The sequence below is a fragment of the Taudactylus pleione genome, unplaced genomic scaffold, assembly GCF_031769625.1.
Source record: "Taudactylus pleione unplaced genomic scaffold, aTauple2 ptg000535l, whole genome shotgun sequence".
Classification (NCBI taxonomy): domain Eukaryota; kingdom Metazoa; phylum Chordata; class Amphibia; order Anura; family Myobatrachidae; genus Taudactylus; species Taudactylus pleione.
The window spans coordinates 9461064-9485217 of record NW_028284937.1 but is presented as its reverse complement, the minus strand read 5'-3'; the positions used below and the strand labels follow the sequence as shown (position 1 = coordinate 9485217).

Here is a 24154-nt window from a genome sequence, read left to right as displayed (position 1 = left end):
ATTGGGTGGTGTGCAATGCGCATTGTTGCATCCCGCAGCTGTTCGCACGCATGGCGGTTTTCATTATACAGGTATGCATGAAAGAATGCACAAAGGACCACTCTCTCTTGGTAAGAGCTGTCATATACGAGTAAGAGACTTCCGGGTCTATGGCCCAGAAGTCCCCCTGGCATCCTTCTGTGCATGCCGCGGGGGATGCTGGGAGGGATCTGATTGGATGCCTCTCACAGCACTCTCCCGATAGAAGCCCATAGGCTTCTTTGGGGTAATGCCAATTAGGAGATGGCGTTACCCACCTCATCCAAGAACACAGTAAGTACACATGTCAGAACTCTCCAACTTCCTTCCTTAAAGGTCCCCTGGACGCTCCTGCCTCTATACTTACTGATAGGAAAGCATGGACTATGTCAGCCTTTATGGAGCTGAGAGGTTTGTCTTTTATCACCACAAATATCTGTTCTTCTTTATCTAGATTGATGAAGTTCCCAAACCAAGACTTTTTTGCCAGCCTAGAACAGTGGAAAATTAGGGAGAGAGTTAGACAGTGCTCAATAAATGTTAAGTACATGATCACATGAAAGTGAAGAAAACTGGTGTCATTATTTGTATACATTACTGCAGGGTGGTCGGACTTTTGTGACCTGTGATCTACTTTTTGCTTGCTTACGTAGCGGAGATCTACCGGTGTCAATGCATTGAAACTTAGGGCCTGATTCAGAGATGTACACTAACCTGATGGTTAGGGCACATCTCCGATGGTGAGTGGTCTGCGCATGTGCAGAATGGGTCCTGCGATCTCGCTCGCAGACCTCCTCAAGCCGCATTATGATCGACATGCTGCAGCGTTTGGGAGCGGAACAGGGGCATGGCTAGCCACCATTCCCGGAAACAGAGGCCTGTCACACCCGTTTTCCAGGAGGGATGACTACTCGCAACTGCCAGGAACTGGCCAGGCTGCGGTAAGCTTTATACTGAGACAGTCTGGTTGTGATGGTGATCCCAGGCTGGGACCTCGGTGCTTCCTACAGACACTTCCTGCTGCTTTGCATCTGAAATGAATGGAATTGCACAGCTGCTGCAGCTCTGTAATTCCGTCCATCTCTGAATCAGGCCCTTAATGCAAAATGTATTGATGAGATGACTTTTGCACTGCATAGTCTCAGCAAACTTTGAATAGTCAGGGCAGTAGGTAATCATTCCTAATTGAGGTGTGGAATAATAGATAGACAGTAAAAAGGTAGACAATATCTAGATAGACACCAGATGTCGACATGTAAGAAGGTCGACAGGTACACATGGTCGACCGGGTCAAATGGTCGACATGAAAATAGTCTACACTTTTTTTTTTTCACCCCTATTCTTCACCCTTACCCTCCCCTTGGTGCCTAACCCTAACGTCGGTGTAGGTGCCTGACCATAACCGTCCCTTCTAGTGCCTAACCCTCCTTCCTGTGCCTAACCATTGGGGTAAGTACTGCTAACCCTAAAAAAAACCCCCAAAATTATGTGTCGACCATTTGTATAAGTCGACCTTCCTACATGTCGACATTTAGTGGGTCGACCTTTTGTTACTGTCGACCTTTTGTCCCATTCATCCTATTGACTGTCTAACATCTGGTGTCTATCTAGACATTGTCGACCTTTTTACTGTCTATCTATAGTACGGCACCCTCCTAATTGTATCTAGGCATCAAGATGGTCAAAAATAGCCCTAATAATAATGCCCACATAAAATAATAGCACCAATAAAAATGCATACATTTAAAACAGCATCAATAATTATGTCCACATTAAACATCATCTAGGCAGTGATGTTCTGTGAGCCAGCCTCCACAAAATGCAACCAATCAAAAGGCCTGAAAAAGAAATGGACACTATACTGATGTTTGCAATTGAGAGGGTCTTTTTGCTACTGTGCATGCACGTAAACACCAGAACACTTTTACTGTGCACGTGTGAGCCTAACTATATAATGGCGGTCGCAGTTGCATGCGAGATAACTGGCATTAGAGATGGCGACTGCGTACCATGGGTTGTACTTTTAGAAGGGTGGAGAAAACTCATTTTTATTTTATAAATAATACTGCTGCACTTATCAGCGACTAACACAAAATGTATCCCAGAAAAAATACAAAAAAATTTTTGGGCATCAGAAAATCATAAAAGGGAAGAAAGTATTGCTGTATATTATAGTATAGTAATAAATGTACATAAAAAGTGGCACCTACAATGGAAAAAGGTTAAAACATTTTTCGCATACAAAAGGCACAAATAAACATTTCTAGCTCTTTTTAGAAAAAGTAGTGGAGTACAGGTATAAACCAACAATAAGATTAGAACAATGAAGTGCTCTCAATATTAAAGTAAATCAATGTTTAATAGTACAAATATATATAGATATATAGATGGCCACAATATAGACTTACAGCATATAATTAAAATGATTTTGAATTCAAAGAAATATAATGATCTCAATATCACAAAACACTGTTTATGGACTTAATAACTTGCAGCTTTTGTATTTGGTGATATGATACAATTGTAACAATTAGTATTCACAATATCAGAAAAAAAAATTTTTTTCCCCTCCTCCCTTTACATAATTCAAAGATAATAATCTGTCCAATTGATACAGAAAAAATTGAGGATCCAATGTGCTTGTATTAAATATTTGCCATGTTTGCTTTTCTGAGTCCAGATATATATGGCTATCGCCCATGATAGCCGTGCACAAGATGTTGATTCTCACTAACTGCCCTACTTTATGCTGGTGATGGTATAAGTCCCCGCTATGCGGATTTCCGGGTGGGGAGCAGAAAGGTCCGCGGTGGTGTGCTTGTCCCTGCTGACTGTTCCTGTCAGCTGTGTCCACTGCCTTTGTCACTGCTGTGATTGGCCCAGCGGGCCGGTGGTGATGACATCACTTCGGCGGGCAAGCAGTGCGGCTGTGTGTCCAAATAGCACCGCAGACCTTCACTGTAATATTCCCCAATGCGTTTCGTGCAACTCACGCACTTTGTCAGGGATGGCTTGTCCAAACAAGGAGCACCTTTATATAGCAAAAGACTTTATTTTCATAAGTCTTGGCCGGAAATGAGTAAAAAAAGCGTTGGTAGCCGCATGGAAAGGGGCCAGTTAGGGAGAATCAAATATCTTATGCGCAGCTATCACAGGCAATAGCCATATACACCTGGACTCCATTACTTTTTCTAAAAAGAGCTATAGATGTTTATTTGTGCAATACTTTTTATGACAAATTTTTTTAAGTACAACAGAAAATCAAAAATTTTATAACACACTTTTCTGTGATTCTTTCATTCACGCTGATGTTAATTAGTGCAACACATGTAAATGGGTCTGACTTTGGAAGCCACTGTTTCTAATGTCACTATAAGTACCCGTGTTTTTAGTTACTAGCATCACGTGGCATACTGGTAAGGATGCCAAATTAGTCACCATTCCATTTTGGACAGCACAGGACAAAGGCAGAATCCAAAATAATAACAAATAGTGACACTCACTCTGGTGAGGATTCTGGTGTAAGACTGGACATTTCTTCCGGCGTCGGTACTGAAGAAACAAGTAAAGAGACAACAAGAAACCAATGGGTAGGATTTATAATAATATTTATTCAACAAAAGTCTGACAATAGGTGTTTACAATGATGAATTAGAGTGATAATTGGGCAACTATAAAATGTAAAAGATAAAATATTGCAAAACTGACATCATATTCATTGGTACCAAAATATTAGTAATATGTCAAAGAAGAAGAAAGTACTCTCTTAGCTGGGGCACTGAATCTATCAATTATTAAGACTTAACGTTTATTGGTTTATAAGTGAAAGTATTAAAATTGCATTTGTCTTACGAATGACAATCCCCAACAGACAAACACATAACTGTAATAGACACACCAAGGAAACCATATAGTAAGACGAGAGGTCAGGATTATCGGTGTAGAGAAGAAGGAGTTTAGATAATAGACCTAGGTCAAAAATATTCTAGATCCAAGGTCTAAAACAAATAATTAAGCTTGGAACAACCAACTGGTAACCAAAGCAGTAAATTACATATTGTGTGATACTGAGATCACCAACCTAAGGCAAAGATATCTATAAATGTCCATATATCAATCTGTGGTCAGGATCAGATGTGCGTTTCGCCATGTAGGGCTTCTCAATGCATGATTAAAAATCCCTACCCGGTGAAATATGTGTCTGATCTGACCCAGGAGTCACCACATGGGGCCTGAGTTGGGAATAGAGTAAAGGCCCCCATACATCAGCAATCAAACCAAAACCACAATTTAATAATTTGAAGATGTATTGCCTGATTTTAGGATTTCCCAATCTAGCAATCTGCACCCATACATTACAGATATTTTTCAGTGATTTGCAGATCATTTTTAGCAAACACAGATCTGCCAATCTTGAAAGGCCCATCATTCTGCCAGTAACGGTCTGCAAATCTGCTGATCATGCCCATACACAAGCAATTTACAGCCCCAATCCATTTGTGAAATCCAATATGTTGGACAATCTGATTTAACAATTCCTATAACTTTTTGGTTACAATCTGCAATCTGTGAAGCCCAAACATTGCAGATTTTTATACACAATCGATTGCAAATTGCAGAATTACCATAATAGATTGCTGATGTATGTGGGCCTTTACATTTGGGAGGGGTGTGTCCAAATCCAAACTGACATCTAAATTGCAGTGTAAAAATAAAGCTGTCCAGCATTTGTGGGCTACATGCAAAAGCTGACAGTATTTACCCCACATGCAAAAAAATAAGAGTTATGGTATAACATGCCTTTGATAACTCTTTTTCTTCGAGGTCCATGGGGTCCACAGCCATTACGTTGGGTATGAATCTTGGTCACCACCAAACAGTTAATACAAACGAGCTCCCAGGATGCACCAGGTTTCCTCCTCATATACCCCACTTCCTGCCTCAGGTAGCCAGTTCGTTACCAAGCTCAAGCAGGCAGAGACAAACAAAGGGTAAGAAAGAAAAGACCCATACTCACAAGTTCAGACTCTCAAGAGAAGAACTACGGAAAACCTCCCCCAGAACTACAGGTGCGTCTGGGTGGGTGTCCTGTTGACCCCATGGACCTTGAAGAAAAAGAGTTAACAAAGGTATGTTATACCATAACTCTTATTTTCTTCTTCGGGGTCCATGGGGTCCACAGCCATTACGTTGGGGATATCCCAAAGCACTAACCCTACGGGCGGGGACGCTCCTGACTCTCGGAAGAGAGGAGAATCCTACGCCTGAAGGAGGCATCCTGAGAGGCAAAAGTGTCAAAGGCATAAGATTTGACAAAGGTATGGATGGAAGACCATGTGGCTGCTTTACATAATTGCTCAGCAGAAGCACCCCGGCGGGCCGCCTATGATGGACCTACCGCCCTAGTAGAATGTGCTGTCACTGAATCCAGCACACGCATACCAGCCTGTGTATAAGCCAATGAAATTGCCATGCGAATCCACCTGGCCAGTGTCTGTTTATTGGCTGGCCAGCCACGCTTATGACAACCGTAAAGAACTAAAAATGAATCGGACTTCCTCCATTTGCTCGTGCGTTTAACATAAATTCTCAATGCACGGACCACATCCAGGGAAGCCTCACCTTGTGAGAGACTTGTGCCCTGAAATGTTGGAACTACTATTTCTTCATTAATATGAAATTTAGACACCACTTTCGGAAGGTAACCCTCCCTAGTACGTAGTACTGCTCTATCTTGATGAAATATCAAGAACGGCTCCCGGGAGGAAAGCGCAGCTAAATCCGACACTCTACGTGCAGATGCCATAGCAAGGAGGAATACCGTCTTTGCTGTTAGCCACTTGATGTCTATTGAATTTAAAGGCTCGAACGGAGGAGCCTGTAAAACCTTCAGAACTAGAGTCAAGTCCCACGGAACAACCGGGGAAACGAAGGGAGGCTGAATCCTCAACACCCCCTGAAAAAAGGTCTTTATATCCGGTCTCAGAGCAATTTTATGTTGGAACCAGACTGAAAGAGCTGACACCTGTACCCTTAAAGAGGCCAGGCGTAGCCCTTTTTCCAGACCGCTTTGAAGCAAATCCAGCACTCTGGATATCAGGAATTTATGTGGATCATACCCTTTCAGTTCACACCACTGAAAGAAAGTATGCCAAACCATATAATATATACGGGCTGAGGATGGTTTCCATGCCTTCAGCATCGTCCATATAACAGACTCGGAAAACCCCTTTTCCCTCAAGACGGAGGCCTCAAGAACCATGCTGTCAAAGATAGCCGATGAAGATCCGGGTACCAGCAGGGACCCTGTAGCAACAGATCCGGTCTCAATGGCAGAGGCCATGGAGTGTCTATGGAGAGAGACCGTAGATATGTGAACCAGTGCCGTCTTGGCCACGCCGGAGCTATTAATATGACGGTGCTGCCCTCTTGTTTGATCTTTCTGACCACTCTGGGCAGAAGAGCAAACGGGGGAAACAGATATACCAGCTTGTAATGCCACTTTACTGTCAGTGCGTCTACAAACTCGGCTCTCTTGTCCAGGATCCGTACCTGGGAACCTTGTTGTTCCTTTTTGATGCCATCAGATCTATTTCTGGTAGACCCCACCTGTCCACAAGGTTCCGAAAAACCTGTGGATGTAGGGCCCATTCCCCTGCATTTATCTCTTGCCGACTGAGAAAATCGGCCTCCCAATTCAGGATTCCTGGAATGAACACGGCAGATATCGTGGGCAGATGAGTCTCTGCCCATACCAGGATTCTTGATACCTCTGCCAAGGCGGCCCGACTCCTCGTGTCCCCTTGATGATTTAGGTAGGCGACCGCGGTGTGATTGTCCGGCTGTATCTGCACCGACCTGCCCTTTAAGATTTCCTGAGCCTGCACTAAAGCTTTGAATATAGCTCTTAGTTCCAGGATATTTATCGGTAGCCGGCTTTCCGTCACTGACCACTTTCCTTGGAAAGTGTGTGACCCCGTCATCACCCCCCAACCTTGAAGACTGGCGTCGGTTTTGACTAATGTCCAATCCGACACCCAAAAGGGGCGATCCTGCCTGAGATGCTTTGTCTGCAACCACCAGGTCAGGGACAACCGTACCTCTGGAGAGAGATGCAGCAGCTGGGACCTGATCGTGCGATGATCCTTGTTCCAGTGAGACAGAAGGAATTGCTGCAGTGGTCTGGAGTGGAATTGAGTGTATTCCACCATCCTGAAGGTGGCCACCATCGACCCCAGGACCTGCATGGCTACTAGAACGGATATTTGCCTGTTGCGAAGCAACCTGCGTATTCGTGATTGTAGAGCAAGGATCTTCTCCTCCGGCAGATATATTCTCTGCACCACGGAGTCCAATCTCGCTCCCAAATGACACATCTGTTGTACCGGACAGGGTGACGACTTTTGCCAGTTTATGATCCAGCCGTGACTGTACAGACATGATACTGTCAGCCTCAAATGATCCTGTAACTGCTGTGGGGACTGCCCCAGCAACAGGAGGTCGTCCAAGTAAGGCAAAATCCTGACGCCTTGGCGCCTGAGGCATGCCATCATCACTGCCATCACCTTGGTGAATACCCGAGGGGCTGTGGACAGGCCAAACGGCAGGGCCTGGAACTGAAAATGTTCCTCCCCTACCGCAAAACGAAGAAACTTTTGATGAGCCTGTGTGATTGGGATGTGAAGGTAGGCATCTTTTATGTCTAGGGACACCATATAGTCCCCCTGTTCCATTGCCAACACAATCGATCGCAATGTTTCCATCCTGAACCCGGGGGCTCGAACAAATTTGTTGAGCTCTCTCAGATTTAGAATAGGCCGGTATGACCCATTCGGTTTCAGAACCAAGAACAGATTGGAGTAAAACCCCTCTCGGAACTTGTTCTCTGGCACCAGAATCACTACTTCTGATGCTAGTAAGGCAAGAATAGCCTTCTGAAGGGCCAAAGCTCTTTCTGAACCCACCTGCGGGTTTACACAAAAGAACCTTTGAGGAGGAGTCCTCCAAAACGTCAGGGCGTATCCTCGGGAAACAACTCCCCGAACACAGGCATCCTCCGTCGTGAGGTGCCAGGGCTCTGAGAACCGAAGCAGTCGGCCCCCCCACCCTGGGATCCCCCAGGGGGAGGCCCGTCCCATCAGGCCACTGGTTTATCCTGGACACTAGATCCTGGACATTTGTTCTGCCAGGGCTTCCTGGGTCCTGCCTTTCTTGGTGGAAATCTCACTGAGGGCTGACCTTTGGCCTTGCCCTGCGGCCAAAACCCCCGAAAGGATGCCCTCCTCAATTTAGACGAGGTTGCTGATGATAAACCTGCCGTCTTTGAGGCTGCCATGGAGGATACAATTTTGTCCAGTTCTGGACCAAAGAGCACACCTCCTGTGAATGGAAGGAATTCTAGGGACTTTTTGGACCCAACATCTGCCCTCCAATCCTTCAATCAGAGGATCCTACATGCCACCACGGACTCAGCTGAAACTTTAGAGGAAAGGATCCCTGCATCCAAGGCGGCATCACCCAAATAAGAGGCCCGTTCTCTAATAAAGGAGATCATATCCAGTTGCTCCTTAGAGGCATCTGGTAAAGACTCCGTTAGAGTTTTGGCCCACTCCTCAATAGCTTTTGCTACCCAGCAGTGGCCATAGCTGGGTGGGTGGCCGTTCCTGCCAGCGAAAAAAATTATTTGAGACAAGACTCCAGTCTCCTATCCGTGGTTTCCTTCAGCGAAACTGCTGGGATTAGCAAAGTGGTACCTTTAATCAGCTGTGCCACATGCACATCAACTGATGGTGGATTCTCCCACTTGGCACAGTCCTCTGCTGGAAAAGGATATAGAAGCGCCATTCTTTTAGAAGAATGGCTTATCTTATCCGGACGGACCCAGGCTTCCTCCATAAGTTCTGATAAATGTTCAGACTTTGGGAATTCTGCCTTAACCACTTTTTCGCGCTTGAACAGGGGGGCTTTCCTAAGCGGAAGATCCCCTTCCTCGATATTTAACACCGATTTTACAGCCCTTATCAGAAAAGGGACATCGGCTACTGGGAAATGATCATCACCCTCCTCGGAGCTAGACTCCTGCGAAAAGTCCTGTGCCTGTTCCTCAGAGGAGGAGGCACTCGAGTACTCACCCATGTAAGGCGGTACATGGCACCTAGATTTAGGCTGCTTTGGCTTGACAGCCTGAGGCTGAAAAACCCCTGAGGATGATGCCATAACCTTACCAGCACCAGGATCCATCCAAGGCGGCCACATCATGGGCATAGGATGCATCTGCTGAGGCAAACCCCAAACCGGTGGTACCGGGGCAGCCAGCCGTTCCGCCACCTGAGCCATAACCTGAGAAAATGATGCCCAAGGAGGCTCAGGGTCTAAAACAGGCAAACTTAATTGGTGTGGTGGCTGTCTGAAACAGTTCCCAGAAAGCCCATTTTGTAGAAAGTCCTGTGGGGACAAACCTGCCTTGCAGGCTACACAGGATATCAGCAACGGGGCTCCCGCCACCTGACCCTCAGACTCCTTAGACATAACACTATGCCACTGGTTCTGAGTGTCTATGTGCTGCTTTCTACTCTCAACCCACACACCTGTAGCAAGGAAAGGGGAGAGACAGTGACAGTATACAGGAATTACAGTTCTTTTACAGAAGAAACAGTATCCATAAACAACAATCACATGTCATGCATAAATACTCTGCGAGCCATATGCATATAAGCTCTCACTACCATAATCAGCCTCAGCTTAGGTAGGATAGAGCCCTGTAAAAACCTAGACCAGCAGTAGGTAAGGTATACAGGGAGACTGCCCAGCGTCCCTCTTGTAGGAGCAGCATTCAGAGAGCAACTGACATACACTCTGGCTGCCCTATATGGAGGCTGGGAGGAACAATCCACAATCAACTGTGCCAGAGGACTGAACTAGCATGTGGATTGGGGGAGGGGCCGCCGGGGAAGCGTACCTCCCCTATGCTGCTTGGACCTGCCCGGTAAACTGACCTGGCCGCCGACAAAAGCCCGGCTGGTCAGGAACATCAAATCCCGGCGGTCTAGGCTAGGAGAACAAGCTGTATGCCTCCTGACTGCAGCGCGCCTCCGGCCAGTCTCACCGCCGGAGGCCGGACCGCCACGTGGTCCCGGCGTCAGCGGCTGCCGCGACCACCTGCTTACCTGCCATCCCCTTGATCCAGTTGCGGTCCAGGGCCAGAAAGCTCCTGCCGAATCCCCTGCCAAGGACCTGCCGAGGCTAGCGGTGCGGCGCCGGAGGAGGTAGTTGCAACGTGTGGCCGGTGCGCCTCCAATCAGGCGCGAGGCTGCTTCCAGGACAGCTCAGACCACCCGCTGAGATAGAGGGTAAAAATCTCTTTTTTTTTCTTTTTTTTTGTACTCGTCTGCAGGACTGCTCCAGCAGTCCCACTGTCTATGTGGTGAACACACCAAACAGGAAGAACTGGCTACCTGAGGCAGGAGGTGGGGTATATGAGGAGGAAACCCGGTGCATCCTGAGAGCAGAGAGCTCATTTGTATTAACTGTTTGGTGACCGGGATTCATACCCAACGTAATGGCTGTGGACCCCATGGACCCCGAAGAAGAAAAGTAAGTATTTCCACCCTTTGCATTGCAACACGGTTTGACTAGGTGCACAGTTACTTGCTCTATCTTACTCTATTCCAGAGTTGTTGACTTCTAGCTCCCTCCTTCCAGGATGGAGCTGTTGGGCGTCCTCAGCTTGGGGGGTGTGTCACATCAAAAGGGGGCATGGTCCGAAACATGACTCGTCAATGGGGGGAGGGGCATGGGCATGACAGGGCGTTCACGTCCCTGCCCCCTCTTCACAATGCCGAGATAAATGGCATAGTGAAGCAGGGAGCAGGGCCACGATGACGCGATTCAGCGCAAATCGCATCACCACCCCCTCCCCCCGCTACCGGGGATTATACTGTATTCGCGTTGGAGGGTAGATGGATTGCCGGGGACCGGGAGGTTTGCCGACCTTTCCGGGGGGCCGGGAGCGGCACCCGATTTTTGGGAGGCTCCCGACCAAATCAGGAGGGTAGGCAAGTATGCTCTATTCCTAGCTCTGAATCAGGCCCATGGAGCACTGCCCCAGCAGCATTACTGCAGCACTGGCCACAGAGATAAAGCAGGTATTTTCTTATTTACGGACCGCCCATTCAAGCTAATCCTCTCAGCCTACCCTACACTATTACCACCAGGGGGGCAGAGGTGCATTATATGATGCTGTGGGCTCTCCATGCTCATGTACCTTTCTGATTGGGGTTTACCATATGAGGCCGCACACCAGCTGTTCACTGTGCAACTCCACATACAGCAGGAAGCAGCACCCTGTTTTAATATCCCACTATCACTTCATCTCATATTTAAAGGTGGGTATACACCTGAAAGATATATCTACAGATCGAGTGATCTGCAGATATATCTTTAGATGATGGTCGTTCATACACACTGAACAACCATCACCTGTCATCTGGCAGCCACGGGTCCTGCTGGCAGGGAGGTGGGGCCACCACCCATCCCCACGGCTGCCGCTGTGTGTGTGTACGGGCGGTCTGTGGACTGCCCTTACACACTTGCCGAGGACAGATATGTCTGCAGGCATATCTATCCATTGGCTCTGCAGCACAGTCAATGTGATATGTCTATGAATGACACGGTTCACAGACATGATCGGCCAATATATTGGCCAGTGTGTACACAGCATAAGACACTCTCATTGTGTTCCCACTCTGTGTGAGCCAGTCTGTGCTAGCTGTATCAGACTGACCCTCAGAGTGGAACTAACAGCAGACGTCCACTTTCTTCTTTCATACTACCAGGTATTGGTAGAAGATCCGCTCATGCACCATTCACTGCCCCCGGCACATGGTGTGCAGCAGCCATTTCATCCATACTACACTAGAGGGACCTGTACTCTTTCTGTCTCTATCATTTGGCATTTTTTGCATGTAGTTGCATATGATCATCGTGTGCCATGCAACACCAAAGCAAGAAGTTACTTTGAGATACTAGCGTCTGTACACATATACACACCACATTTTGATCTCTCGGGTTCATCTTAATTTCTGACACCCATCATCTGATCTCTATTAAATGTACTGTTTGCTTTGTGTATGCCGGAAAGCATTACTTGAGAGTTTATCTCCATTGATTTATGGCCATTTATATATATCCTCGCCTTGGTGATTACAGTATCACACAATATGTAATATTACTGCCTTGGTTACCATTTGGTTGTTCCAAGCTTAATTATTTGTTTTAGACCTTGGACCTGGGATTTTTTGACCTAGGTTTAATATCTGAACTCCATCGTCTGTACACAGATAATCCTGACCTCTTGTTTTACTATCTGGTTTCCTCAGTATCAATCTGGTGATCAGTGTATAAATTACTGCTTTGTGTTTGTCTGTTTGGGTTATGTCTCATTTGTAAAATGCAATTTCAATATTTTCACCTTTTTATATTATATATAAACCAATAAATGTTAAGTTTTAATAACAGATTGAGTGCCCCAGCTAAGAGAGTACTATCTTTCTCTTTGACATATTGCTCTATGCAACTCTTATGGGAGAACCTCCACTAGGCTACTTCTCCATACCCATATAGGGTCTGTAATTCATTTATTTATTTTTTTACTCTCACGTGGTTTTACCAACCAAGCCAGATATATACCAGTGCTCAGGGTCCCCTCTACCCTGTCCCCTTGATCTTTCACCCAAATATTAGTGTCTGCCATTTAGTAAACAAAGAGGAAGGGGTATATTTACAGTACTAATGGGTGATTTGTTAAACCAGGCTGGTTTAGCACCTATTATTGTTTCCACTTTAAATCCATCTATCAAAAACCCCTATCATTGGCGGCTTTGATAAACAGATTCTTAGTAAATGCACACTGAAGACTAAGCAATTTGGTATTATTCAATAATACAGAAATAGTGGGTACCCATGCTGTAACCCATCAAATGTATGGAAAGCTGCTACTCTGTTGAAATTGAAAACACAAAGCAAGGTGCAGGAGAAGTCACTGTATATGTATGTATAAAAATATACTTGAAGTGCGTTAATGCACACAGCAGAATATCATTATATATGATCTATTTAAAGATTTAATAGTAATTATTATTAAAAAAAACATTTTAGTTTCTAAGAGGGGGTTTACAGAAGTATAAAAAATTAAGGAATCTAAAGGTTTTGAAAGAAGAAAAGGTAAGCTAAATTCTAGTCTAGAAATGCTGTAGCTATCAATCTTCTCCACATATAATGAGCATTCATTTTAGCTGCAGCCATCTTGATGTCATGTAACCGCCATGCCATGCTCTGCCACTAGATGTCAACCTTATACAGTAAAAAAACAAAAAACAAAATTAAAACCTACCTTGCAATTTCCGACGGTGGAAACGTGGGGATCCCAGGAAACTGTTCTTGATGGAGTTGAGTCTTGTCTTCCAAGCCACCCCACCAACACCAGGACTTGAGGGAGGGGTACCACTGGGCGTCCCAGTCGGACTGTCCTTGGGCGTATGCACTGGGGTGCCCAGCGGGGTAGGGAGGGGACTACCTCGGGGAGAAGGGTGAGGGGTCACCTGCGGCAAAGGGATAGATTTGGTGGAGGATTTAGTACCAGGGAAGAAACGAGCAGGCAGTGAGGACGGGAAGAATGGGGGGGATAATGGGGAGCGATGCGGTGAAGTGGAGGAGTCATGCGATGGGGAGGAGGCAGTCATGGTAATGGGTAGGGGATTGGATTTAATGGTGTGGAGGGGCTTCTCTCCCAGGCTGGTCTTAGCGGGCAACGTTTGGGTCTTCGGGTCAGGCTGGCGGTGAGCAGCTTTGGACTGCCAGATGGCACGGGGATCCTCCCCATCAGTGGCTTCCAGCGGTGTGGGGGAGAAAGTGAAAACGGGACTCTGGCAAGGGGGGACAGAAAAGTGCCCGATGGGCATTGATGTTGGACAATGAGATGGAGCAATGTGATTGGACATGGTGTTCTATTGGTGTGTGTTGAACATGTATTACAGGTATGGACTTTCAGAAATGGCAGTGCTCAAACAGGTAGAAAAACAAGAAAATAAAATATTCAAGATTATTTTTCTTTTGGTGTTTACTTTGTCTGACAGTACCATGATTTGCCAAGGTAAGTCTCTACGTTTACAAAAAAAAAACATAGAACAAACCTCAAGATATTAGGACTGTTAACCACATTGACAGTCACTTATAAAAACTGGCGCAGGAGACCACAATCTAGCACTTTTCTAAAATTAAACTTATTACTGTTATGGTTGAATGATTCAAAAAAATAGTGCCTAAACCTGTAGTGCTCACACATAGGCACCCTGCTCCTGCATTAGTGTAATGTTTTTGTGCTTATGTTGTGTCACTGATACATTTCCTCCAATGCTTTGTAATAATTTCTTACAACTCCACCCATACTAGTCAGAAATATACTGAGCCTATTTTAAACTCATACACCAGCGCTATCCTCCAATGTTGGCCTTTGTCAAGGTCCCTCATTGTTCTGCACTTCTCTCTAAACTAAGGGTCCTCTACATGTCATCCTCCAGCTCAGCACCCAAATTTAAGATTAGCGAAATGTCTTTTCCCACTCCACGTTAAGATGCTTCCACAAACCAGAAGTGCACCTAGTTGTGCAGAGATACAGATAAAGGGCGGATGTACTAAGCATCCGCGATACGGTACATTCCCCCCTGACTACGAGTACATACCACGGTTCATTACAGCGGTATGTACCTAGATTATCACAGAGGACACCTCTCCCGATAAGAGCTGTCCTTTGCGATGACTCTGGACAGAGGGGCTTCCGAGTTTAACACCCAGAAGTCCCTCTGGCGTCCTTCTATGTTTCAGAAGGCTGAGGGGGTGATGTGAGGGATCTGATTGGATGCGTCCCCATAAGAAGCCCGTAAGCTTCTATTGAGTAACGCCATCGGAACGAAGGTGCTTAGTACATTTGGGGAATGTGGTGAAACCCCCAAAAACTGCATTTTCGGGGGTTTTACCGCATTTTCCCTGTTAGTACATCCCGGCCAAAGAGTGTTCCTGTGCAAAAGTGTGAACAACACATGGAAAGTTCACCCTCCTACCATTTTATCTCCCAACCTGCTGCTCAATTTAGCCTTACTGTATTTATTAACTTAATCATAAAATGAGAGGACACCGGGACATGTGGCGATTTTATTTGTGCTTTTACTTTAGATCGATCAACTTAGAAATGAGAAACTGGTAAAAACACTAAAGGTGCATACACACTAGACGATATGCTCCCTGAGCGATATCGTCTAGTGTGTCCCCTGCAGGCTGTGCTCAATGTCGTTCATGACATTGAGCACACCCGCTGAACGATATCATTAACTATATCGTTCAGCACCGGGCTCTCTCCCCCATTCCCCAACATGCAGCAACCTGACAATATCGTCAGGTTGGCCTGCATGTTTACCCGATGAACGATAATGATGAACGACCCGCGGGAACGCGCATCGTTCATCGTTTTGGTGTTAAAAATGGACGATAAAGTGGACGACTGAACGATAACGATATCGTTCAGTCATCCACTTTAATCACCCAGTGTGTGCGCACCTTTACTGGTGGTCCTAGCTGCAGCTAGAAAAAGTACTCTCCAGGTCTGGACCCAGGATATACCTACATCTGCTCCACCGCAAAAGCTGCCATTTTCTCTATGCGCTTTCATGGAGATCTAGGTGCACTTCTGGAAACTGTGGTACAAAACGCTGATAGAGAGGACTTCAATCTGTGTATCGGCTATTTTGCACTTCATAAATGAGGTCAGATTAGTGAAAACATTTTTAACGGTACACAGAAATCTCCAAAATCTATGTACCATATATAATTCTTCCACCGTGCCATAATTCTAATGCTAAACTTCCTAACTTACAATGACCAGCCCTTCATTGGCTGACTTGGCCTGAACTGTAACATGAGGACTAGAGACAGTGTTTGTATTGCGGACTACTGAGATGGCGCCAGAAGCATATAATGTGGGCTGCTGTAGTGATGGCTAATATGCCAATGTTAGGATGTCTATCAGTGGATTTCAGTCCAGAGCTGTGCTGTAATTTCATCTGCAAAATTGAGGATTTCCTTCTCAATACTTACCCTTGGGCTGCTGAGGGGGCTGGATGAGAGACCAGTCGATGCACCGCTGACAGATCTGGACCTACATAAGAAAGATCTATTACTCTCTACTCACGAAACAAAGAATCTGACCCTTTGCTGCCCTGTTTTAAATTGTATGCTTTAGAAGGATTAGATTTCAGCCAGACAGATATATAGGTCAAGTACTGTGATTTCAGGATGCTGATGGCTTCCACATCCAGCAATTTTATATGATTTGCACTCTCTCTCTTTCTCTCTCTCTCTTTAAAAAAAAAAAACACAATTTCCCTCCAAAGTAACCACGGTGTGCATATCTTGTCTCTACAGGAAGAATGTGATCACATAGTATTAATATAATAAAAATAAATTGGATCTATTACAGTTATATACAGTATCTTTACAATTAGTTCAAACTAGGGATGAACAATCGGAGCTTCCAAATAGACAATCTGAATCGATACAGGATCAGCACATACAAATCAATTATGGACGATAATCAGGGAAATTACATTGATAGTTGGTACCAACTCCAGGTCTCAAGTACCCCCTACAGGTCATGTTTTGTGGATTTCTGTAATCATACACAGGTGAATTAATCTATTTTGCTGGGTCAGTAATTATCCCATTTGTTACCACAGACAGAAAATCCTGAAAATATAAGCTGTTGGGGGGTACTTGAGGAGTGGAGTTTAGAACCACTGGCTTACATTATCGATATTCTGCAGATGTGCAGTTATTAAACACATTCCTGCAGTTGCATCCTATTTCTCAGTCTATTCAGAATTTCAGAGAAGTACAGCACTGGACTTTGTGTGCGTTCTCAGTGACTGCTCGCAAGATGACAGCCCATACCCCGTCTCCAAGGAGGAGACCTATCTTATGTGGGAAGAGTTGTGAATAAGACTCATCCCCCTATTCGCAGCTTCTCCGCTCTATCTCCAAGCACACACCTAATTCTCTTCCCCAGTGCCTTTACTATTGCTGGAGGCTGCCCAGCTCTGCTGTTAAGCTGGGTACACGATAGTCAATATATCGCCCGATCCGGTGATCCACATTGGCCAGTCTGTACCCTCTATGAGCGACCATGCATGCACCCAGGGGTCATTCATTGCATCAACAGATCGAGTCTACATGCTGCTCAATCTGATGAACGACCCCATGCTTGTGGATGCGACTGGTGAACGGCATATCGTGTGGTCGTTCTGATGAACTCACAGTAACTCTTGTCTTGCTAGGATAGTCTCTAACCAGTGGAAGAGAGCTGTGAAATAAGCAACTGGTTGTCTCTCGGAAAGAATATTAATGCATCTTATATCACTACGGCAGAATCTATTAATTCATTATATATATTTTGCTCACTACATCGGACGCAGGGGGATTGATCTATATCATACCGTATTGATTGGTTTCATAAATCGATTTTCAATTTCCATCACTAGGTGAATTCTATTTGTGTTCGTAAGTGCTATAATAATGTCTTTGTGCTATAAATTAACATATGTAAATATATTAAGAAGACATTTTTTTTCTACTCACTATTCTATTGTGTTTTCAAGACTTTTAGATGGGAAAAGTGACACATGAGTTCTTAGCTTGTGTTCACTGAGTCAGAAGGTGGAACACACAAAATTATAACTTGGGGATTAGATTTGGCTACAAAATAGATGATTAATAGCAGCTGTTTACCGAAACTCATTTCTATGAACTAGACATTGATCTCATTGAAGCCATTTATTGCGCTACCTTTGACTGTGCTGCGCCATCTCAATAGCACGTCGCGCGGGAACTGGTGAGCCCCCGTCCGTCACACTCAAGACTTCCATTGACTTTCGTTCAGGGCGACGCTTTCCATGACGATTCAGCATTGGGGAGTCTACTCGTTTGCGTGGAGGGTCTATGAAAGACAGAAGTTATAATTAATAGAATACTGTAGTAGGGAAAGTATTCATGGCTGTTGTTCCTTTATATAACAGACAGATAAAGATGAGCAATTTGTCATAGTATTAATTGACATTGGAAAAGGGACATATGGAGGTTAAATTTTTCGCACAACAAAATAGAAGAAGTTTTGACAATTTGAAATGTTTTGGTGCATTGTCCAATTTCTATGTTGGCTGCGTAAATAGAAGCATCACAATATAGACCAATGGTTCCCAAGGCTGTTAGAGAGTCACTGTCATTCCCTCTGACTGCTCTGCTCAGAAGGCAACGGAGGAAGGGTGGAAACATGGTTGTGCAAGTGCGCCCTAAGAAAAATAATGTTTGATAAGAGTCTTCACAAACTCCGCTAACTGATGGGGCTTGCACAACTTGTGCAGGTAATAAACATAACTAACTATGCATGTTCTTTTAATACATTGAGACAGTCATTTTGAAGAATTACTGTACAAATAATGTTGCTATTTAAGTTTTTAAGCTGGAATGTTTATTACTACAATAATTCTACAAATACTGCACCAACTGCTTTAACTTTAAATATAAAATAACATTGTAGCAAGAAAAAGCATGAGAGCTAAAACTATTACCTGGCACTGTCCCATCTGCATTCAAGCATGCCCTTGTCTCCCCCATTTTTAAAAACCTATCCTTGATCCTAACACTCTCTCTAACTACCGACCCATCTCTCTCCTCCCTTTGCCTCCAAACTCCTTGAGCGCATTGTCTACAACCACCTTTCTTTCTTTCCACTCTCTGCTTGACCCAGTTCAATCTGGCTTCCGTTTTCTCCACTTCACTGAAACTGCCCTTACAAAAGTCAGCAATGACCTCCTTGCTGCCAAATCCAAGGGCCACTACTCTCTGCTCATTGACACTGTGGACCACCCTCTCCTCATGCAGTTCCGTCACTCCCTTGGTCTACGTGATACTGCCCTCTCCTGGCTGTCCTCCTACCTCTCTGACCGTTCCTTCTCTGTCTCCACTCATGTCTCCACCTCCCCATTTCCACTATAGTAGGTGTTCACTAAGCTTCTGTTTTTGGACCTCTCCTATTCTCCCTCTATACATCTTCTTTAGGAGAACTCATCAGCTCTTTTGTCCTCCAATATCATCTTTATGCTGATGATACTCAGATCTACCTTTCCTCCCTTGACCTCTCCCCCTCTCTCCTCATTCATATCTCCAACTGCCTTTCTGCTCTTCCTGGATATCCCAGCGCTTTCTTAAACTTAACATGTCTAAAGGTGCATATCCACTACACGAGTGTAGAACAACTCTATGATTACAACATCGTAATCGTTCAATCGTTCATCATACTGTTCAGTGGATAATGTGCCCACATTGAACGATATGTCATTCAGTGCAGGCACCCTCCCTCATCCCCAAACATGCATAGCCTGTCTATATCAGCAGGTTGGCCTGCATGTTCAGGCGATGACACATGCCAACAACGATCAGCGGGAGCGCACATCGCTGGTCTTTGCCGGCATATTCACTGCTCGATTGAATGATAACGATGTCAAAATCATTCATTTTTATTGTGTAGTGGATATGCACCTTAAGACTGAGCTAATCATCTTTCCACCCTCCCGCAAAACCTCACTTCCTACAATTTAATTATCTATTAATGGCACAACTATCTCCTCTATCCCCCATGTGCGCTGTCTTGGAGTTGTCCTCGACTCCTCCCTCTCGTTCAGTTCCTCACAGTCCTTCCGCTTCCATCTCAAAAATATTTCCAGGATCAGACCCTTTATCACCCTGGAGGCAACTAAGACCCTCATCCACTCACTGGTAATCTCTACAGTAAATTAGACTATTGTAACCTCCACTTATCTAGTCTCCCTAACTCTCACCTCACTCCACTTCAATCTGTCCTAATACTGCTGCTTGGCTCATCTTCCTCTCCAAAGGTTCTACATCTGCCTCCCTTCTCCTTCAAGCCTTACACTGGCTTCAATTTACCTTCAGAACCCAATTCATGGTTCTTACACTCACCTACAAAGCCTTCACCCAATTCTTTCCCACTTACATCTCTGACCTCATCTCACTTCACACTCCTGCCCGCCCACTTCGCTCAACAAATGTATGCCGCCTCTCCTGCCAACTGATTACTTCCTCCCACTCCCGCCTCCAAGATTTTGCCCGTGCTACTCCATACCTCTGGAACTCTCTCCCTCTCCCTATCAGACTCTCCACCTCACTACAAATCTTCAAAGGGGCTCTCAAGACCCACTACCTTATCAAAGCCTTCCAGCTGTCATTCTAACCTGCTGCTCTATGCTTCTTCCTCACGGTCTACCCCATCTGTTTCACCACTGTCTGTCTACTCTTCCCCTTTAGAAAGTAAGCTCTCATGAGCAGGGCCCTCTTCCCTCATGTGCTTCTCCTTCCCTCACTCATACAATCATCTTCTCCAAACTCCCCACAAGGGCACCTAAGACTTGGTTGCTGACGTCCTGCTGCTTTTTTGAGTTTTATGATCACTGTTGCAGCAATGTATATAAACTTTGTCCTTGTCCTGCTTTATTTTGTACTGTAAGTCACTGTTTTCTTGTTTGCTCATTTGCTTATGTACTTTATGTGGCGCCATATAAATAAAGGATAATAATAATGAGCATGCACATGTTACATACAGGTGTGATATCTATTATGCCAGTTGTCATGGACTTATTTTTTTATTTATTTTTTGCATTGTGATTTTCTAAGCTTGGTAGATAATAGGTTTTCAAATATGAGATCCCATAAGATAAAGTCATCGCCCTGGATCTCAATCATGTGGCTGAGGTATAGGTGACCTTAGCAGACCAGTAAGTCTATGCGTATCTATAATGGGTGCAGGGTGTGCGGTGCACACAGGCCCCTGGGTCCAGGGGGGCCCACACCCTGTATCCAAATAATTACTATACTTAACTCTCCGAAGTCCTGCGCTGTCCGGGGCCACAGACTAAAATCACCAGGACAATGGCCGCTGCAGCCATCTTCCCAGTGATTTGCACATGCGCACTAGTGCTGTTTCCAGAAACATGGTAGCGTGGATGCTATGTTTCCGGAGACCTGCATGTGTGGGTGGAGAGGAGGGGGCCCGTACAGAGACTGCACACGGGCCCCCTCCTCTCTTAAACCACCCCTGCAGTAAGTACAGTAGTTATGGATATGAAAATGTGTAAGAAACCAGAATGCTTAGACAACCAACAAGCATTCTGGGATCTGGATAATGGATCCACATTTATATGTAAAACTCACATGGTGATATCTATTTTTATCAACACTAATCCGAAATTTCAGGACTCACACATGTTTATGGCATTTGTAGGAGAGAGGATGAACCTTATAACCAGTGTTATTTCCATCTCAGGAACTGGGACAATCTGTGATTATGACTGTTAGAAGGCTGAGGGGAGAAGATATTCTACAACTGACAGAATGGAAATCACATTACTGATTTGCAATCTCTCCGGGGCCTGTGCGCCTGCTGCTGCCAAGTTATGATAGCATATACCAGGTGGATATTACTTTGCAAAATTACACTTTTACTGTTATGTGATAGCTCAATCTTATAGGCAATAAAATAAGAACAGAGGCACCTGGCTGCGGACTGTTATTTAACTGACAAGTAACAATTACAGTCTTTACTTCAGTGTTAACCAAAGATTTTCAGGCCCGTGGACCAAATCTGTCAATTGCAGACGTGTGGATGATGGTTTTTTCCATCCTTGGGCACTGATCCCATTAAAGATGGGTGCACACCTATATAATCATCGGGCCAATCAGCCCGATGATTGTATAGGTGTAATTGCAGGAGTGTTAGCTGATAAACGGCTTAAAACCCTCCTGCAAACGGTCAGATAGGGAGGTTGCATCTTTCAGATATGTCCTTCCTCAACTCTACTCCCTCCGTTATGTGTTGCGTTATACATGGTGCATTAGAGCCACAGGCTCCTGTGCGACGTGGCCGTGCAGTGTCTTTTTCACAGCAAATGTGTCTTATTTTCAATGCCCTTCTAGTCGTGTCTAGTACCGTGTAAGTGCACTCATGCCAAGCGTGTTTTCAGGAGTCTTTTTCACCACAAGTCTTATTCACGATGCGATAATATATACAGTATATGCAGCAATATGATATGTGACATGTGTATGTTCTGCGTGCGGCCTTGTCTGTAAAATCATCACAATGGAACGTGGTGCGGAACACAGCCGCTGACACTGTAATATAGCATTTCTTACAGTATACAGATACAGCTGCAGTCACACACAGAACATACACTGCCGCATAACAGTTTAATCAGCAAAGTCTGCCTGTGCGTCTTATTCACATCACATTGCGAATTAGACGCATTTGAGTTGGAAAAGATGCACAAAAAAATATTCGGCATGAGCCAACTCACACGGGACTAGGCGTGACTAGAAGGGCTGTTTAACGTGGCTGCAGCAACACATCTGTCCGTCTTAAATATTTAAGATGCTCAAACTTCCGATCCATTGCAGAATGTACTCACTGTGTACAGGTTCATACAAATCGATCTGACAAAGGCTGCGTTGATCAGAGCGTTTATCTGATCTGCTGAGTGATCAACATGGTGTGTACCAAGCTTAAGGCTGTTGTTAGTTTTGGCAAGTCATTAATGACCATATATAACAATTTATTGTAAATATGATGCTACATACACTGGAATATTTATGTGGAAATACAAGTTCCTGGCGATCCCCAGAGGTAAAATAATAGGTGCTTGAGTTCCACTTATAACCACCAAGTACAGACTTTTATTCAAAGCTTTCAAACCACATTCTTATTGTACAAAGTAGTTTGTGGACAAGGGCCCTCATTCAGAGCCGTACGCTCTGAGCAGAGCGCACGCTCTGAATGAGGGCCGGCCTCCATGAAAATGGAGCGTCCTCCTGGACGCTCGTATAGCTGTGGGTCACCACCCACAGGCTATACGAGCGTGCAGTTTGATGGCCGCGATGGTCTTGACCATCGCGACCATCGAAACTGCGAGCCGGAGCCTGCGGTTGAAGTTTTCAACCGCAAGCTCCAGAGTGATTTTGGCTCTATCAGAGCCAAAATCACTCCCACTGACATCACTAGTGATGTCAGTGGGCCGGCTTCTGACGGGAGGCGTTCCCGTGGGAACGCCCCCGTCAGGGAGGCACGCCCCCGGCACGCTTACCAAAGGGGGCGTGCTGTCAATCAACATCGACAGCACGCCCCCTTTGATCAGACACAACGAGCGAAGGACTTTCCTTCGCTCTTCGCGTCTGGCGCATGCGCACGACGGAGCTCCCTCCATCGTGCGCATGCTCAGTCCAGAACATTGACCCACTTGCGAGCGGACAGCCGCTCGCGAGTGGGTCTGAATCAGGCCCAAGGTGCCTTATTCAGCAGTGTACGCTAGTGCACTGCTCCACGCGGATTCCCGATGATCGGGAATCTGCGCAGGCGCATAACCCATTCTGTGCAGTGACAGTCTGCTGCCACTTGTGGGTGGGGACGTGTTGCCGCCATTGGGGGGAGGAAAGAAGTCACGATCTCCGTCGGCTGAAGGACATTTCCTGGCTTCTGCCTCTCATCTGCGGCGGGTTACCGAGGCCGGCCGATGTTCCGCAGACTATCCGATGCTGCTTTGGACAAGGCAGCTCGGATACGCAATGCAGCAGGAGGCGTGATGCCTCCTGTACATTAGCGTATCTGCACAGACGGAATTGCAAAGCTTTGCAATTCCGTCCGTAGCTAAATAAGGCCCAAGATTCATATATATTTTACTGTTTGTATACAGTAGTATAAGTAAATTAGACGTGCTGTATATAACGGTTATATGATGAGATATGACATGGCTAATACTTTTTTTAACTTTAAATACTTTTCTTTAAGCATCACATCAATATACAGTAGTTAATGGCAAATACTTTTTAATTTAGAACCTCCCCTACAAAAACCTGAAATAACATTATGAAACCTAATGTAACAGAAGGGCTTAGAATATAGAAAATCATCCACAATATTATCTGCTCCACCTGTTTGTTACATTGAAATGTTAGAGGACAGGGGTAGAGC

At 45.2% G+C, this 24154-nt stretch overlaps 1 protein-coding gene across 3 annotated transcripts in view; it reads right to left on the bottom strand.

Annotated features, from left to right (window-relative positions):
- The window catches only part of LOC148501100 (serine/threonine-protein kinase BRSK2-like), a 338299-nt gene that overhangs the window by 15713 nt on the left and 298432 nt on the right, over positions 1-24154 (bottom strand). For 2 of the 3 annotated variants that reach the window (XM_088450950.1, XM_088450951.1), the window contains exons 12-16: positions 17908-18058; positions 16165-16225; positions 13409-13940; positions 3522-3570; positions 386-509 (exon numbers count right to left, since the gene is read on the bottom strand). In XM_088450950.1, the coding sequence (XP_088307076.1) occupies positions 386-509; positions 3522-3570; positions 13409-13940; positions 16165-16225; positions 17908-18058 (917 nt within the window). The remainder of the gene's footprint in view (positions 1-385; positions 510-3521; positions 3571-13408; positions 13941-16164; positions 16226-17907; positions 18059-24154) is intronic. The other variant, XM_088450952.1, reaches the window with a different exon arrangement.